At 50.5% G+C, this 19,223-nt stretch overlaps 2 protein-coding genes across 2 annotated transcripts; one reads left to right on the top strand and one right to left on the bottom strand.

The window, feature by feature from the left end:
• Positions 1–6,577: 6,577 nt before the first annotated feature.
• Positions 6,578–9,315, bottom strand: CHS3_3 (Chitin synthase, class 3; the record flags this gene model as incomplete). The annotated part of the gene is made up of 2 exons (XM_083196149.1): positions 6,578–9,178; positions 9,244–9,315. The coding sequence occupies 2 exons, from the start codon at positions 9,313–9,315 to the stop codon at positions 6,578–6,580; spliced, it is 2,673 nt and encodes an 890-aa protein (XP_083049165.1).
• Positions 9,316–10,384: 1,069 nt separating this feature from the next.
• ACO1O0_006770 (uncharacterized protein) lies at positions 10,385–10,828 on the top strand (the record flags this gene model as incomplete). The annotated part of the gene is given in 2 exon segments (XM_083196150.1): positions 10,385–10,389; positions 10,405–10,828. The coding sequence occupies 2 exon segments, from the start codon at positions 10,385–10,387 to the stop codon at positions 10,826–10,828; spliced, it is 429 nt and encodes a 142-aa protein (XP_083049166.1).
• Positions 10,829–19,223: the final 8,395 nt, after the last annotated feature.

Genomic DNA, 19,223 nt, shown 5'->3' on the forward strand with positions numbered 1-19,223 from the left:
AGGAATACATGAAGCTATACCTCGATCAAGACTACTCACCACTTGCAACTTTATATAAGACTCTAATTGTGCGGTCTTTCTTGTCAAGTCTCTTCATCCCATCTTGGTCTTCACTTGACAGTCACGGCCTCGTAAGCGCCAACCTCGTCACGCATTGTTTGCAGATCGTGTTCGGCTTGCGTCGCTTGGGATACATTACCAACTTCGAAGCTATATGTGCGGCGCCAATCATGATTCTGGCCACAACCACGGTCGGACCTATTCCAGCATACATAGGGAGTTGGTACTGGCGGGAAAGAGTTATTCACAGATTAGGTAAATGAGTTTCAAAAATTAGGAGTGAAACTAAGAGTAATATCATCTTTGAACTGGGCCACTTGGCACACAAGGGAGATAGACGGAACTGATACCGTTCAGCTCATTGTAGAGATTGATGCGGAATGACGGTAAAAGGTGTCGGTTTTGGGGTTATATTTTTTATGTTACTTCATTTAATAATCTACCTATTAATCTCGACACTAGACACTACCATATGGAGACTAGGGGGCTCGATTTTGGAACCGCCTGAAGGTAACTGCCCCAACTACCGACTGACCACACTAATGCTATCTTGCCGTCACGAAACTGGTACGTAGCGTGCTCGTAGAATCGCCCTCTACCGTCTGTAGGTTCAATTCCAAACAATGATTTCGTCGCGGTTCCCGTAGTTATCAACCTCACTGCTACTCGCTGCGCCTTCTCGTCAATAACGATGGTGTCAATATCAACCACCAAGTCCGGGATCCCAGATGCGATACCGCGTAATGCGTCGCCATAAGCGTTCAAGCTCATCAACATTCCATTGAAGAACACTTGCGGGTGAACAAGTTCTTCTAGTCTGGCCTTCGTGGTACGCTTGTTGATACAACCTATATAGTCCCTATATATGCTTTCGAGACTCGGTTGCGAGGGCAGACTCCCCTTGGCTGCTTGCTTGGACCAAGTAGCGATATCGGCGGCAGGCGAGTATAGGCCTCGCAGATTCGACAGTTGACGATATATAGCCTCATAGTCCGGCAAGTCGATGATGCGCGTAATTTGGCCCTGGGAAAACCAGCTCACCTGCTTCTCTACAAAGGTAATGGTCTTGCCCGATGGTTCGATCCCCATGACAGGTCCTGCTGGCTTCCACGTGACGAGCATCGTAGACGCCAGTGTTTGGCTCTCTTCGTTGACGGAAACGACACAAACTTGGAACTCCATATCTCCCACTGACTTGATCTTTGCGGCATAGGTCTCCGGGGTCCAATGCTGGTTGTTCTTGGCAAAGGTTGTGTGGAGGTATGTGCCAAGATCGCCCCACTCTCTGTCATTGAGGCATTGGATGAAGGCGTTATACGTAGCTTCTATGGGCGCCATGGCTGGAATTGCAATGCTCCGAGCACACAGGTTGGAAAAAATTATTCAAAGTTGATACACGATACTGGGAGGACTCTGGGTAACATTGAACCCTGCGCTGTAATCATAATTCCGGAAAACGCCCATATGATGTGGAGGTACCATTCTTATGTGTAATCACAAATTGTTGATGTACCCCTCACTATTCGCGTTCCAGAGCGGGGATACGGGGATACTGTCGGCTAATGGTGGAATATTACGGATTTAAGTTTTCTCCGTAGGCCTATTGTCACCTTGATTAAGCTTCACAAGTTGTGGATCCTCCGTGCGGGGTATTTATTACCTTCCCGATCAGAGTGGGCCGGAGTAAAAAAAAAAAAAAACAACTCCCGGCGTGCGTAGGGGCTTGCAAGTTGCAATCTCCATCTACGACTATTTGTAGTCCGTAGCTTTACGGAGTACGGAGTATTAGTACGGAGTAGCCACCGGCCCACCGCTGCATGAGCCCAACAAAGCCTTCCAATATACTTGTAAAGGGCAATGGTCATCTCGGATTACAACACGCAAAACTTTACCCAACCAGGAACAGATACACAATATGCTCCGATACAACTTGAATATGGCGACAGATACGAGAGGTGTTCAAGGTATACGCGTGACCAGTGAAGCAATGCTAAGAAGACTGGTGCACGAAATTGGACATGTCCGCAATCTTGTCAGCTCACCGCTTAGCCAAGTCTCCCAGCCCCTGTCTGGTTGCCTACTTGTACAGGGGCCATCGGATTAGAACCAAAATATGGATCTCACCCTTAGAGATAGAACAGAATCGGAAACCAGAGCCCTGCCCCAGAGCTCTCGGGAGCTCAGATGTATTATTGCATCACGAATGCTACAAATGTGCCCGAGGACAAGTGTATCCAATAGACTGCAGCTACAAAAGACGAATTTTTGACCTGTTGCTGGTCAGCTCCACGCCATCTAGTGCTATTGAACTGGGTGCAGTTGTGCCGAGAGATGCAACTGTCAGAAGCCCACGGAGTGGCGACCCAGGAAACGTCAGCGAACCTAGTAGCCGCCCCAATCTCCCACCAGATTCCCACCTTGGGCAAGTCGTTCGATGACCTGAAGACGCGATCGGAACTCTGGAAGCTCTTAGGCCTGTATCAGGAGGCAACTCTGGCTTTGACACCACCCCCGCGTGGTACCGATAAGCCTACAATGATGCCCGCTGCCAAAGAGGGCCTTCCAGACATGAGAACAGCAATCTTCTCCATCTCTGAAAATGCTTCTGCGCGTTTGAAGGCGGACGCGACCCCATCAGACAGGAGGCAATGGATATCGACAAATGACGCGGCCATGGCCCTGCTCTGGCGCAGCGTGATGCGCGCTCGGTTTCCGGATACACAGGAGCCATCTAAACATATCAACACAGGGCGGGAATATCCAAAATCAATGATGCACATTCCTCTCAATGGGCGGTCTCTGTTCAAGCCCGCACTACCACAATAGCTCATCGATAACGTCATCTACTGCTGCATCAACGAGATGCCTCTACACATGGTTATTGATCCCGAGCCCCGAGCCACTTGCCACCATCGCCCGCGCCATACGTTGTGGAATAGAGACCATAAAGTCAGATGCGACTCTTGCTCAAGACGCCTACACCCTGGCTTCACTGCTTCCAGATGTCAGGAAGCTCATACCCGCCTTCGCAGATATCTGGGGGCGCAATTTGGTGAGCTCCACCTGGGTTGACTTCCCTCTGTTCGATGTGGTTTTTGGGCCTGCTCTAGGAAAACCAGAACTGATTCGGCTTCCGCGATACTAGTGGTTTAGGATACATATCATTGGACCACGAAAACCAAACGGAGATGTTGAACTCTTCATTTGTTTGAATGGGGATGGACAGACTGCGCCAGGATGTGGAATTTCAACAGTATGCCACCTTTGTTGCTGAGTGAATCAAAGGCAATCGTCGGCCCTATGACAGCCATCACCCCTACATATAGATAAAGATTCCCGGCACTCGTTCGCGAAGCTGTTAGAGACCACCTATTCGTGATAATATAGAACTGTTTTCCTGCTAAATTGGGGGCCCAAGACTACAACCTCAGCGCACCCCTTGAGCTGTCAGCGGTGACATATTTGATGATCAATGAAATAGTATGGATAGCCAAGAAATTGGGCCAAGATTCTCGACGAGAACTAGTAGTTGACTGGTTGTGATGGGCCGCGATCCATGGTCCTGAAGCCATCACACGCATGACAATCAACACACTTCCGATGGCTATGGCCACGCATCCCGAAGTGCAGGCACGAGCACGTGAAGAAGTCGATCGGGTCTGTACGGATGGCGAATCACTCAGGCTTCCTCGAATGTCAGACCTGTCGCAGATGCCCTATGTCGCCGCCATGATCAAGGAGGTTTTACGCTGGCGACCGACTGTGCCCATTGTCCCACCCCACCACCAACTTACTGCAAACCTGGAAATTGATGGGCACTTCATCCCTGCCGGGACATGCTTTTTGATCAATTCAATCGCGCTTTCCAGAGAGTTTGATAACGCCGAAGAGTTCCTGCCGGAGAGATGGATTGACGGTTCGGACGCCCGAACCACCGCCAGCTTCTGGGGATTTGGTGGCGGCCGTCGAATGTGCGTCGGGTGGAAAGTAGCAGAGCAGGCTCTTTTCATTGCATACGCAAGTTTACTTTATTGTTTTGAGTTTGGTCCAGTACGCCTACCTTGTCCCCTTCTTTCTCTTATCGTCTCTGTATGGCTAGTCGCTAACGGGTGGTAAATTAGGACGGGCCTATCGACGACACGAGACTCAACCGTCAAGTTGTGGGTGAACCATTTCCCATCAAGGCCTCTGTTCGTAGTGCCAGGCATGCATCTCTCATTGAACAGGAAGCATCCAAGTACGAGGCTTCATTCTCCACCTTTGGGTCAATGGGTAAATGAGCCCATTACGGACCGTTGAGTAATACGCATTAGCAGTGCACAGGAGAATAAATAGCATATCAATAAGCGGAAAGATACTGAAGCAAAGGCAGAGTACCGTCTCAAAAATGATTACCAATGTCGTTGAACTAAGCTGTAGATCACTGATCAAATAACGGCGGCCAGCAGTCAGCCTCGATTCGATAAGCCAGTGGCCTGTACTTTTGATCTTACCCGAGGAGGCGCGAATAGAGCGAAAGGCACGAAAAGAAAATCACAGAAAAAGACAGAGGCCCTATCACTGGGAGGCTATTAGCAGTGGAGGACGAGGTACAAAAAAGAAAATATAAGCTTTACTGGGTGCGTGTCCTTGTAACCGAGCGAAGCCAGATTGTGGCCCTCGCGCCACATCACTTGGATCGACGTAGAGCATCAGTGATACTGGCTCGGCGGCTTGGGTTTAAGGCAAAGTTTGGGTTTACGCAGGTAGACAAGGTGTCTTGGAAGCTCGTTGCATTCAAGGTGCACTACCTAGTGTAGCTCGCTCTCGTAATAGTCGTTGTCCTTGGTGGGTTGCCACAGGACTGGCGGAGGTGCTTCACGGCCACGCAGACTGACGTATTCCATTCCGCGCACACTCGGTAACATGTTGACTTTTGGCTCTTGAACGACCAACTCCTTGCTGCCGCACAATACAAGCATAATTCGCCCTGGCAGGAGCCCGTTTCCAGTTATGTTGACCCACTGATGCAAAGCGCAGGACTGAATGGCCACGTCACCGCGTCGCATAATGCGTTCCTCGCCCGAGTCGAGAACTAATTTGAAAACACCCTCAATGACGACTGTATAGTCCAGATTACTCGATCGACCCATGGGAGACGCGCAACCCGAAGCGAAGTCGACTATTGGACACGCGGTGCCGTTATTAGTCGTGATAGTGGGCTACAACTTATGTCCCTAATATTGGCTCCGCTCCGTCTCTGGAGCGTGCATCAAAGTTGCGTTGGCTTACCTTGACCTGTGGAGTATGCTTGACGTCGACTTCGACTGTGTGTTGGGTTAGAAGTTCTCTGGTAGAATATAAGGTGTCGCCCACCACAGGCACATTCACTAGTTCGGGGCAGTAGTCCCCCATTTACGGTGACAGGAAGACCGACTTTCTATCTGCACCATGTGTGGTGATGTGCCTGACAACTTGAAGAAGACCCTGGACAGGCTGAGGAGTTGGCACATAGTGCTTGGCCGAAATCTGCAGGTCTTTGACTGCCATGACAACTTTCATGTTCGAATAGTTGTGACTCGCTTGTTATTATTCGTCGATTGGACTGGATCTCAATAAGAGTATGATGGGTGAGACTGTGGGAGCGAGCTACGATGCATCGTCAATTTCCGAGGGGTGATGACTGGAATGGATGGAAAGAAAAACACTTATTCGCCCTCATCCCCCCGCCCCCCCTCCCCCCCTCTCTCTCGCCTTGTCTCTACGAGCAGTCGGTCGGAGAATTTCGCGACGATCGTGTGTCAGGAAGAGAAGGATACACACCCAGTTCCAGAGAAGTGAGATGCGCCGGAGTTTCTTTACCATATGCTTGGAGGAACTTTGTCGGGGGGGATTTTGCGTGGGGGGACCCTTGGGTTCCGGAACGTGTCACAAGGCCTGATTATGTTGATTGATGCTGTTCTGTCCAAGTGTGCATCGCTCCACACCATAATAGCCACACAATTACCCGACACACCCCCTCAGGAAGCCCCGCGAGGGCCCTTCCTGCGGTCCCTCGTATGAGACTATTCCGAACCCCCTTACCTTCCATCCATTACGTATTTTTGTTGTTGTAGCCTAGTAGCATCTCCATTCCCGTTGGTTTAATCGGATATTTTACCTCACCATTCAATTACCAATCAGTCTCGTATGTATTCTAGATCGATAGCCTTCATGGTCTCCTTACGATTATGGGGGCTCTTTAGGGCCAAGGCAAAGTCGATAGTCACTGATTAAAAATACACCGCTGGAGGCGGAAAGGCCACCCGCAGGGCGCGCCTTTAGGCTTCTATATTCCTACCCTAAACTCGATAGCTCAAGACCTACTAGTACTTTCCCCCTAGGTACTATCCAGCCCCTGCCATATACAGTCTTCACCTTCTTGCAATGCAGCACATCAAGCCCGTCTTGCCTAAGAACCATAGAAATCCTAGAAAACGTATGATAGAAAGCACAGAGGTTATGTAGAGGAGGGACCTGAAATACTGGGGAGTTCGGCCTACAGATGCAGACTGTAACAGATGTTAGCGCACTCAAGTCTTTTCAATGCCACGTCCATTCCACTTACCTCGACTCCGAGTACGTGGAAGTCATCGCTGGTGACAAACACAATCAAAACCAGATTAGATAGAATCCAAGATACCACAAGGCCTGTTCGGAAAGACTTGTACGAATCCTCCGTTTCGCCCTCCCAGCTTTCCCCTTCTTCCACCATTGGCGCAAGAGCCCTGTGAACGGTTCTTTTGAACTGCATGTCGATGTCTTCCTGGTCCTGCTCAACCTCTTCGATGAATGCATCCTTCGTGTCAACGTTCTTGGTTACCTGAGCTGAAGGTAGGGTATCTGCCGCGTCGGATCCTTTGGTCCCCCAGGACACATCGTGCCAGTTGTTGAAGGCATAAATCATAAGGATGTTGATGTAAGTGGACGCAAGGATCATGTATTGGGGAAAAGAGTGAAACATGTGCCACGGATCTAGGTAGAGAAATGATGCAACGTAGTTGAGGCCGTAAATGGTAATGAGCGCAAGCAGAATAACTCCCGCTACTCCATCGCTCCCAAAGAGACTACTGAAGAACATTGCCGCATTGTCGGTTGAGATCTGGTCGCCCAGAGGCTCCTTGAGCGCGCGGTAGACAAGGTAGAAGGATAGGACCAGGATGTATGCCTGTATGAGCCCAAAGGCCATAAAGGACGCGACGTAAGTATTCTTCGACCCCTTTGGGCGATTTCCCAGGGCCAGGATGAATTGGACGATGAGGAAGACGATGTAGAGATACCTCATCAGAGCGTTGATTACCGGCGTGGCGGTATCACCAAATGGCCATGCATGGTATCCCGATAAGACCACAGGCGTTCCCACCAGATCCATGATGACGGATGTCGTGAGGTAATAGGAGGCCAAGGCAAACCAGCTGAGAAGAAGCTGCACAGAGTTATACACCAACTGGATGTGGAGGAGTATCATCCGCCCGAGGCCGTGGCCTGACCTGTAGATGCGATTGAAATGCATCAAGGAATACAGAGAGGCCGCAAAGGATCCATTCATCCACCTGCGACGTTGGCTGAGAAACTCGGCAGCACCCTCTGGAACATCGGTCTCGCCCTTGGCAGCCTTGACGTAACTGAGATGCCATTTCTGGCCGGCCTTTGCGACCAGCTCAAAGCAGAGAATTCGATCTTCAGCAAGGAACATGTTCTTTTTGAAGATGTTCATGCTATCGATGCCCTTCTTGCCGAGGGACTTTGAGAGGGTGTGATCGCCATGAAAGTACTGCTCCAAAGGTCTCCCCATGATAGCTCGGAATCTGTAGGCTGAAAAGGCGCCTGGGAGGACCGTTACGTACCCGAAAGCGCTCTCCAAGGGCTTATCCAACACATTCGAGATTTTATACTCGAAGTTTTGCACCGCAACAAAGGGATTGAATAACTTGATGCCTCTCTTCCCAAGCATAGTATGAATCTCCCCACAGGCGCCGCCGAGATGCTTGTTATTATGAAACCCCTCCCAGAGAGCTAGCAAGGACCGAGGTGAAGGCTTCGTCCCGGCATCGATAAGAATCGATACCTCTGGGTTCAATATGCGACCAAACGCATTGAATAACCAGCGATGCGAGTTGATCTTCTTGCTGTTTCGCTGCTTCAGGCAGAAGAGGAGCTGTGCTGGGGGCAGGTTGTGCGTGTCTGCTGGGTCGGGCGTCGGCCGAATAAGCTGCTGGTTTGGGGTGATGGAGAGCTGCGTTGTGATTTCGAAGATGTGAGCTACCGTTTCCTTCCCATCCACATCCTTCTTGAGGACGCCGTCTTGATACACGCCGACAGTTGCGAGGACATCCAGTGCACTCTTATCAGCCTTGTCAATGCCATCGAAGATGAGACAGATGACAATCTTCTGCCAGGCGGGGCCGGCTTTCGTCCAGAAGCTTGAGCGTCTCAAGTTGACAATCTCGCGAACGTTCTGCATCACGCCGTGCAGCGTGCGGGCCAGGAGCACTTTATCTTCGTTGTAATAAGTGATTGCAACGAGTAGCTCCGTGTGGCGATTGTACATCCTCTGCCGGAGGTCATAACCGTTCTGGAGGGTGAAGTCGTTGGGATCGCAGGTGGCTGCGGTGTAGCGCATCTTCAAGAATTCCTCGTTCTGGCCTTCGGCCTCTCTCCACTGAGGCTGCAGTGCGTTTTTAATGGCGCTAGGCACAGGATATTCCACACTCAGAACGCTTCCCTTGACAAGGTTGATCTTTCTTGTAGGACGACGCTTGACTGTGCCTCCTGTTCTGTCGAAACCGTACATGTGATGGTGCTGGCGGTCTGCCCAGGTCTCATCCGGGTCATCATCGGACGGAGGCCCGTAGCCATAGCTATACCCTTCATCTCGGCCGCTGTCGTCGAATATACTCTGTTGGGGGCCATCAGGTAGAGTTGTGGTAAATCTGTCTGGGGGGCCGGGATTCTCGAATGAGTAACGGGATGTTGAGGAAACCGGGGAGACGGGGTTCGAGGGAACGGCTAGGCCATTGTACTCGGAGTGATGGCTAGAAGATAGCCGGCTCAAAGAAAAGTCGTCGCCGTCTGGCTGATCGTGAAGAGGTAGGTGATGCTAAGAAGGAGGTTGTCAGGAAATTTCTCTCTTTGATGCCTTTTCCCTGGTTCAACTTGACTCACAGCGTTACTTCGAGGCATATCTTGAAGCTGGTATCCTCTCGATGTGGCCCAGTCTGGCCCTGGTGGGTTCATTGTGCCGAGTACACGGTGATGTGCTATTTGTGCTCGCGGAGACGAAGAGACAGGGAGTGCAGTGACGGACTGTTCAATGTTGAAGTCAAGAATGGCCAAACCGGGTGAGAGTATCAAATTGAGAGTACGATTAGACGACAGGCTAGGTGCCCGAGAGTGCTAATGGAACGAGCTGCGGCCAGGCAATAAAACTCTACATGTACTTATGGAATCGATGAAAAGTTCACCACGGACCGCCGTAGTAGCTACATCTAGGTTCAATGCACCAGAAGGCTTCGAAGACGTCGTTCGATACTAAACTACGCAACGTGGCTATGCTTCCCGTAAGCTTGAGAAGGAGTTGCGCAACGCTGGAGACGGAGAGCTGCAGGGCCCCACTTGGGAGAGTCAACGGGCCCCGGCTTGTGTACGTCGTACAGGCATCTCGAGGGATCCCCACCCCCTCCGAGTCAGGCCCCGTACGCCCCGTTCAGCCCCGGTCTTGTCTCCGCCCAACAAAATATCTGTATGGCCAGCGGCCTCCGCGGAGCGCGTCCTGCAAACGACGGTGCTTCCACCCAAACCCAAGCCTCAAATCTCAATCCACCTGTGTGCGGTCCCTCGGCTGTTCCTTATACGGGCGTACTGACTAGGCTTGGATATGCTACTTTCTGGGCCAGTTGCGCACTGGAATTGACTTATTTTTAGAAATATTCTCTTGCCAACCTTGGCCCGTTTACGAAGCTCCCCGTAAACGAACGGCCGGGAGGCCGTCCCGGGTAAGCACAGAGTGTTCCACTCTATAGACATGTATATCGCACTGTGGATGGAGACTAGTGTCTACACATCTCGCAACTTATTCCTACTTTGATAGAAGACTTCTATAAGTACTCCTGCGTCATGAATGTGTTGCCAGACTGCCAACTGTCAACGTCTCCATCTGTCTCATACGATAGCAGCCGAGAAAGCACACCATTCGGAAGTCGATTTCGCTCCAAAGATGCCTACCCTTACCTCCTCGAATACTCCAGCCCCTACGGGAAAATGTGGCAATCTTTACGACACACCCGTTCGCGACGCAGTTTGCGCCATGCCGTACAATCAGGACAGCAAAACCTACATGGTGTCCTGCTGCAAAGATGCCGATATCAACAGCTACTACGACGACTGCGGCCTGTACTGCCTCGCACAGGGCCAGAAGGTGAAGGATCTGTCGCGTTGCCTCTATGATGAGGGAGCCAAGTGGGAGGATGTTTTCTGCCGTGGTGAGGAAGACGCCACAGCTACTGGAGACGGCAAACCATTGGCCAGCTCTGGCGCCAGAGTTGTGGGTGGAGAAGAGTTGAAGAAAGACAAAGATGGCGACAAAGATGACGACAAAGATGGCGACAAAGATGAAGACAAAGATGACGACAAGGACGATGGAGATTTGTCGGATGCAGACAGTTCAGCGTACAGAGGGTTACCTGATGGAAAGTTCAAGGTTGTTGGCCTTCTCATTAGCATTCTTGTCATTGGGCAGATGTCTATTTAGACCCCTTGGCCCTACGAGAAAGGGATTGGAGAGATTTAGGGAGCATGTTGGACATCTAGGTCACGGATCAAGTTGCTATGGACGGAGACTTTGGGTTGTAATTGCCCCCTAAAAGGGGATAACATGTACACCTGTAAACTGTTACTTTTTTATAGATTGTAGGACTACGAGCCCAAAGCTGATGCCTCGTTCTCCTAGATTGAACAGAACCTTCTTTTCTTTTTCGTTTTTGTTTTTGACACGGGGTACATCATCCAAAGTGGATGGTTTGGGGTCATCATCCTCGTCATAGCACAGCTACCAGTTTGGCAAGGGTTAATCCTCAATCTTTGCTACACTTCGCCCCCTCAGATGCAGTGAGGGGCCCAAATTCTCCAAAGTGATCTATCTTCAAATTCTTATCCTCCTGATCTTGCTCATGGCTTCCCATCTTCCCCTTTTCCTTTTGGTGCCTCGCTCAGGGGTGCCTGGACTGGGCTGATATGTTCCTCTGAGGACGCTATCCTGGTCCGGTTGGAGACCCTTGTCCCCATTTGGAATGTCGTAATGAACCGTCTGAGGAGTACTTTAAGACTGCATAAATCGAGATCTAGTAGGTCCTGCGCGCCAGCTAGTCTTAGAACACGTGGGCCGTTGTCCTTTGGGTCGCCAGCCTCCATCAGGACGGAAGCTGTGTGGCGAGGGTCCGTTCATCCTAGTTGAGCTGCTGGTAGGAGACAATGACAGTGTGCAAGATGGTCGGGACGGAATGGAGGCCTGGCATGTTCTGATACACTCAAAGCCCGTTCGAACAGATGGTCGTCATCTTGCTGGCCTGGGTGTACTTGATGCCCATGTTGATTCAGATGGTACTGCCCTCGGATTATGAAGCCGGTTCGTGGCCCAACCAATCCTTCGCATCTTGACCCACTGTGCTGTTGGTGAATGACACAAGATGCCGCAGGTCATTCTTCCACCCATCACATGCTGCAGTACGGATACAAGGTGAAGAATTTTCAGCTTTCCAGCTACAGCCGGGCGCGAAACTTGGCCTTTTTGCGGACCCCCCCAACAGGGTTCTGTGTCCCGAAGCCCCTTCAACTTGAAATGGAATTCCATATCTTTGTGACTTTCTTCGTCAAATAGCGTCAAGACTTGGAAGCATCATATCTGCAGCGAAGCCGCCGAGAATACAATGAGAAACACTCGGGTTATTGAGCTTCTCATACAATTTGCGGAGCGTTTGGCTGGTGATCATGACGATTGCTCTTGCGGTGTCCTCGGGAGTAGCATTTGAAATTGTCCATCGCTTTGATGACTCCTAAAACCACCACCGAGCTGTTTCGCAGTCCATATGTTCTTTGACAGCCGTGATTACGAGACGCTACCTCTTAGTATCCCCTCAACCACCATAGCCCTGAGTTGATTACTGGCATGTTGAGACTGTCATTACCATGTGTGGTATGGACTTGCGCGGTGGCACCCGCCAGGATGGGCGACGTCCCCATCGGCCAAGGCGCCCTTGCTTCTATTGGTTCGTATGGCAGAATGGTTGAGTGAGAGTGACAGCCCTTGCTGCGTTGGGTCGCAAGAGAAAGATTGTAGGCAACCACCAGTCCGCGCGGGACATAGACATACGAAATAATCCTAGCTTTCTTACCGATAGAAATGATTCCACCAGCAGTTCTAATTTAAGTAATGATTGTGAGGCCGGCCTGACTTGTACACTCGACGTCGTCGGGAAACGAGGCTGAGCCTGAGCGCCAGTGGCTAGACGCTTGGCCACTTTAGGAAATGCGCTCAGGTCCAAGTTTGTCAAAGCCACAAGGCCAAGGCCTATACGAGGTCCTGTAGCGGCCACGACAGAGTACTCCGTACGTCTCGTAAAAGGGGTTTGGCCCTTGGCGCTAGCTGAGGTTGTACTGAGAGTGTTTCCTGATGCAATTTCCATGCTCCCGCGTCCATAGTACCCGGGGATAATTATAGCATTTGTTGGTAAGTTGGAGTATTTTTGATTTAAAAGACAATCGGATTGAGGCTGGCTATTCCCTGGTTCCCCAATCCTCAGCCAGACTGAATTTCTCTTCTTAGATCTTCTTCCATGTCCATAACGCCCTCCTCCTCCTCCTCCTCCGCCGTCATCGTCGACCCCCGCGGCGACATTAAGCTTCACGTCGGGCAGGATGAAAACGATGATCATGTCGCCTTCCATGCCTGCTCCCGTTCACTGGCGCGCTGCTCACCTGTCTTTGATCGAATGCTCTACGGTGGCTTCTACGAGTCCAAAGAAAACAAAGCAGCCGACGAGGACTGGGTGCTGGACTTGCCTAATGACAAACCCTCTACAATGGAGATCTTCCTGAATATCACGCACTCCAACTTTCAGAAAGTACCAAAGATACTCTCCATCGATAATCTATTCGATCTCACCGTCTGCACAAACTACTACGATTCGACACATCTGTTGAGCCTTTGGGCTAACGCTTGGATGACATCGATCGAGGATATAGTCAAAGATGCCAATGCCCTTATGCCTAAGATGCTTTGGATTTCGTGGGAGCTGGGATATAAAGGTCAATTCATGGACATGGCCCATCGGATGGTAATGGAATGGGAGGGGCCACTGTCCACCGATCTAGGCCAATTACTCGGCCTGCAGACACCTATAGACATTATCGGTAAACGGAAACCTTACCCATAGAAACAACCCTTCGGTTCAAAGTTTATGCTAACTGGTGGAAGAGCGTATTAGTTCTATCCGGACACGCACAATTCAGACCCTGCTGGATATCTTTCGCGACATGACCGAACACCTCATCGTCGTAGACGAGCGGCCTAGATGGTGCCAACACGCCACATGGATGGGACACCACCGGTGCGAGTCGATGATCCTCGGATCAATAACGTTCTGTCTCACAAGGGCGGACCTATGGCCACTCCCCGACGCTCAACATACAAGATACAGCGTGCAGGGGTTATACACGAAGCTGACCAAGCTGGTAATTCATGATATTGGGCAGGCGCATGAGAAGCCAGCGGTGGATCATGGACAGTGTAATCCGCGGCACTTCCTACTCGACCGAGTTAGACAGGCCATGGACGAAATTCCGAGTCCATTGACAGAGGAGCACATCAAACACTTTGACCAGCAACCTAACAAGTGGTACGCCTGAAGATTTTATCTGGCGAGAGTGGATTCAAATTTGATCTTAGCTAGCTAGCATTGTGAAATGCGTGATAGAAGACCCCAAAATGAGATAAGAAAATCCAAACCACTGCATAGGCTCTGTCGTTGTGTCGTCATATGTTATCGCTTACTTGCAATGTGCTATACCTGTAACTGGCCTGTATTGCCATCGATCCAGCATACACAGGCCGCTGCCACACCTGAGGTTATGTTTCAGACTCCTCTTTGCGGGAATTGATATGAAAATATTCACAAGCTGTAAAATCTAAGTGTCTCCGTAGAAACTAGATGCGCTGTTTATTGAAATAGAGAGATGGTACCGAAGTAAAAGTCTGCTGGGTCTGATGGCTGTGCGCCATCCACGCTGTGTGCGAGATAGTCAAGACCTGTCTGACTTAAAATCTCAGAGGCGCCATTGAATCCTGATTCCCATTGACTGTGGCAGGCGTCATCGAGGCAAGCCTGGAGCACATCGCACATGGCTTGACATAGAAGAAACATCCTCCCGGCAACTTCCGTGGCACCGGTCAGTTGTCGCAGTGATGAAGTGAAATTCTGGAGGACTTCGAAGTCAGACATGTCGAGTGTTTCAAGAACATGGCAGAAAAGAATGAATACTGGTGCAAAAGGGGTCAACATCAAAGTCCTAGGGACACATTAGCTCATGGTGTTTCCGTGTGAGATTATTGACCCACCAATGAACATAGACTTTTCGAAGGAATTGCCCGGATCCAAGCATATTCACGCTAGTCAAGTGGTGTTCCACAGACTGCCGAGCAGCTCGCACACTATTTTCTGAAAAGGAGCCGACGAAGCCGAATGATTCCTTCTCGGCAGGCATGATGCGATACACCAATGTTACCAGCGCGTAGAACTGTACCAAACTACTCATGACGAATATTCTGACAAGTTTGGAAGAGCTAGATGAGTCCAGACAAGTAAAGGCTTTGTGCTGTGCTTCCATGATGTCTTTTTCCAAAACCTGGCATTCGTCTGCTAGTGCCCTGGCTCTCTGCATGCGGTCATCAGGCGAAGCCAGTAAAGCTTCCCGACTGTAACTGCATCGAATTCAGCTGATGCATTCACAGCTAGATGGCATGAGGACTTACATTTGTTCATGCACGCGCGCACGAAGAGAGCTGGTTGTGACCCATATCCGAGGCAGAGAAACTTGCTCGAGGTGATTGCTGCAACCGAGGCCAGACATGGGTGGGTTATTAATATTCACATCCCAGTTCTGTATGACTGAGCCACGTCCGAGTCTGAGGCTTAGACATTTATCCAGAGTGTAGACCTGCCAAAACAAGTGTGCCTTCACTCGACCCACCTGCCCATTTTCGATGCTGTCATCTGAGCGATGATACAGGCCGCGTTGGCAAAGACTTGCCGCCATGTTGTTAAGGCGCCATGCAACCAAAGGCCAGCAGGAATCTACCGCATAGAGTACCTAGACGTATCCTCATGATTAGGCCAGGACAGGTCCAAGAGAACACAGACGCACCCACCGAAAAAATAAGAGCCTGTACATTGATGATCTCAGGGGACAAGAACAGAGGGCAGCTCCTTATGGCCATTTCCAGGTTGCGCTGGCAAATACAAGCAGCTTTGTCGTACTCTCTAGACTCGTAAGGCGTCGCCTTTTCGTTGCACTTCTGTTCGACGAACAAGTAGTAGAGGCCGGCATTGACTACTGCTAAATCGGCAATCGAAGATGTACCAGGCGACGCATAGAACGCTTGACATATTGGCATAAAATCATGTATCCCTACGTGCATCAAGTTGTAGGTGAAAAGGCTAGGCTCAGCATCTGGGCACAAAGTAGTTAGCAATCGGTCACGGCAACCATGTGTAGAAACTATACCTGTGACTTTGTTCAGGAGGGGAATCACCAATGTGATGGGTGGCATGAGCAGCTGTCCCAAATCGTCCCGCACGATGGATTTTTGTAAAGGTGACTGCGTGTCATACTCGACACTGGGGCGCCGCCCCTCCCTTTCAATGAGGCCGCGCAGGTTGATGATAGATGCGTGTATAGATGGGTTTAGTTCTCTGATTTGGCCCTGCGCCACAGCACGCTCAAGGAAGTCGCCAGCTTCTACTGTCTGTGTCTTGAAGAAATGCTCACCACTGAGATGCTGACCGTTCTCGGTTGGCTCTACAAGCCACTCGGGGGGGCAAACACGGCGGTCGGTTCCAGTGGCCGAGCTCCCATATTCTTGGGGCGAAATCTTCGAGTCTGCTAGTTTTGCCAGAGACGCTTCTATATTTCTAAGTCGCGTGTCCATGGAGTCCATCTTTTTTTCGCTGTACAGATCTACAATCAGCATGGTGGTCGGTTCAGGGAGAGCTGCTGGATGCGCCCAATTGTGCTGTCATGTAGTGAGACATACTATTGATCTGAAATGAGAATCCTGGATCTGGGTTCGTGGAGATGCCTTTTGAGACTGGTAATGCAAGCAAGTCCAGCTGCTACACAAGCAGAACATGGGGATTCCCTGTCACAGCGAATCTGAACCACATGCCAACACTCATCAGCCATTTCGCAGGAGGAATGTTGGGGGTATGAGCCTCTTACTTTGCGCCTACGGCAATGATCGCACTCCATGATGTTAGCTGGTGCTATTTCGACGGTGTTCAACACCAGGGACAGTCACTCACAGACTTTGGACCGGCCTCTGCTTGCTCGGATCCAGATCGACTGGCTGACATTGTGCACTGAAATGAGGCAGAATGTTTCAGTTATAGCGCCCGATAATACCAAACAGAGGATATCGCTGTTAACTTGCGATCTTAAGGAAGGGCGATCCTTGAAAAGTCGAATCGAGAAGAGAGACGAGGGGGGCGGTGCACAGGCGACGACTTCTGCGGCTGGCGGTGTTCGGTACCCTGTGACTGCGTATTTCTAATCACAGCTATAACTCTAATCTAAGTCAGCAATGACCCTCTCTCCTCTCGTTTTCGCCTTTAATATATACTATAGGATTACGATATATTACCTAAACGGGCTAAACAATCGGGCTTATACAGACCAATGGTTCTTTTATTCATATATAGAAGATGAGCATCAATTGAGACTTGGGCTAAAAGCGGCGCTGCTCAAGCACCCACTCAGCCGCAAGGGTCCATGATTAGGTTAAACCCATCTTCAAGGTGACAGTGACAGTGGCGGGCGCCAAAGTCTCACGCTAAGAAAAATCCTCGAAAAGTCGACCCACCTCCAAAGCCCAACTCGAACTCTGGGTGACGACACGTAGAGCATCAAGTAGTTCGGGTTCTCGTATTGTCAGACCCGGCGGTAGCTGAAGAGACACAATGAACGAGCTCCCCACATTCCCTTCGGGAATCTTGATGCAGAAAGACTTCGTCTCGACTACCCACGAGGCTGAGCTCATCCGCATCTTCCAGCACGACCTCGAATGGCCGCCAGAACGAACCGGAAGGCGATCACTGCACTGGGGTTACACATTCAGCTACAAAACATTTTCCATCGACAGAGACATCCCGTACAAGCCTTTCCCAAGCTGGCTCGTGCCTCTGCTTCCCACGACCGAGTCTCGTCCGCCTGACCAGGTCTGCCTCCAGCACTATCCGCCAGGTGCTGGCATTCCGCCGCACGTTGATACCCACAGCGCCTTTGATCAGTTATACGCCTTATCTTTGGGCGCACCAGTAATGATGCAATTCAGGGAAGGATGCTCTAGTGACGATTCGACTGCCGTTGTGAGGAGGACCGTCGATGTTGATCTACCACCGCGAAGCATGATGCAGATGCGTGGGGATGCAAGGCTTCACTGGACACACGGAATCCGGAAGCGGAAAACAGACCAGTTACCAGATGGAACAGTAAGGCCGAGAATGGATCGATGGAGCATCACTTACCGCTGGCTGCGTGAAGGGGCAACCTGCGGGTGTGGGGATGAGAGGCTGTGCGACACAGCAATGCAGCTCAGAGGCGTGGAGCGCGAGTACCGGTGGAAAGCTGAAGAGGGTACGAGTATGAGCACTACACAACCAGGGCCATATACAGGGGCAGAGGTCCTTAAGGTTCCCCCAAAGAAGGCAGAGGAGGGATTTGACCAAGAACCGATCTTAGCGATCGTATGAGGTGTCTTGCATATGAGAAAAGAAATAACTCTCTGTTACTCTTGAGCACTTTGTGACGCATCTAACTGTAGGCTTCTACGCCGCCTGGGTTGTTTCATATTCAGCTGGTGGTCGACAGCTGTTCTTCCGGCCTTAGGGGGGATGCAATACGGTATAGCATCTGCCGAGACATAAAGAGGGTCTGCTCGTACGGAGACCGGGGCCAATATATTACTACCTAGTGTAAGTTTTCCGTCGAGATAGTGCACTATAATCCGGGAAGATAGTGCACTATAATCCGGGAATCCGGGGGACGCTAGGCTAGCAACATCTTGGATTAGCAAAAGTACTCCAAGCTCTATCTCTGCCTTATAAAGTCAAGTTTATACAGGCGAGACGGGGCCATCTCACAGTTCCGAGTCCCCGAGTCTTGCATATCCATGTTTCACAACGCCATGATCAGGAGTTCTTTGCTGTAAGACAAGGCACCTGAACCATCCGTCCGAAAACAGGCATCTCACCCCATGGTATTACGTATTATGGGGAGACACTCACGGCCATAGAACTCTAGCGGCCGTCTTTGGCAACATAAATACTACTATTGACGCCCACCAGACAATACACATTCTTCAGTTTATCCCCACCAGTTCCCCTTAATTCAATATCAGAACACTCCAACGTACTTTATACATACCCAGTTCCCTACCACCATGGTATCACTTTCAAATACCGTCCTCCACTCGCTCCTGTTGCTGGCGCCTCTTGCCGCGCAGGTTCAGGGCGCGGTAGTTCGCATTGAGTCGGACGAAGAGTTAGACGAATTGAAATCGAATAACTCAAGGGTCGTTGCAGACTTCACGACGGCTTGGTGCGGGCCATGTCGCCTGATGGAACCTGTATTCGAGAAGTATTCCAATGACTTCTCGAATGTCGTCTTTGCTTCCATCAACATCGATAATGTTCCCGCATCGAGAGAGAAATACGATATCCTTGCTGTACCCACATTTATCACATTCATGGACGGGAATGAGAAGCGACGGCTAGTAGGTCCTAACAAGCCTTTGCTCCATGAAATCATTGCGGATTTGGCTTCATAGGAGCTTAATGATGCCTTTCATCTGCTATACTACTTCACGTCCCCCCTAG

This window comes from Amphichorda felina (genome assembly GCF_050947745.1).
Source record: "Amphichorda felina strain 45539 chromosome Unknown scaffold_6, whole genome shotgun sequence".
Classification (NCBI taxonomy): Eukaryota; Fungi; Ascomycota; class Sordariomycetes; order Hypocreales; family Bionectriaceae; genus Amphichorda; species Amphichorda felina.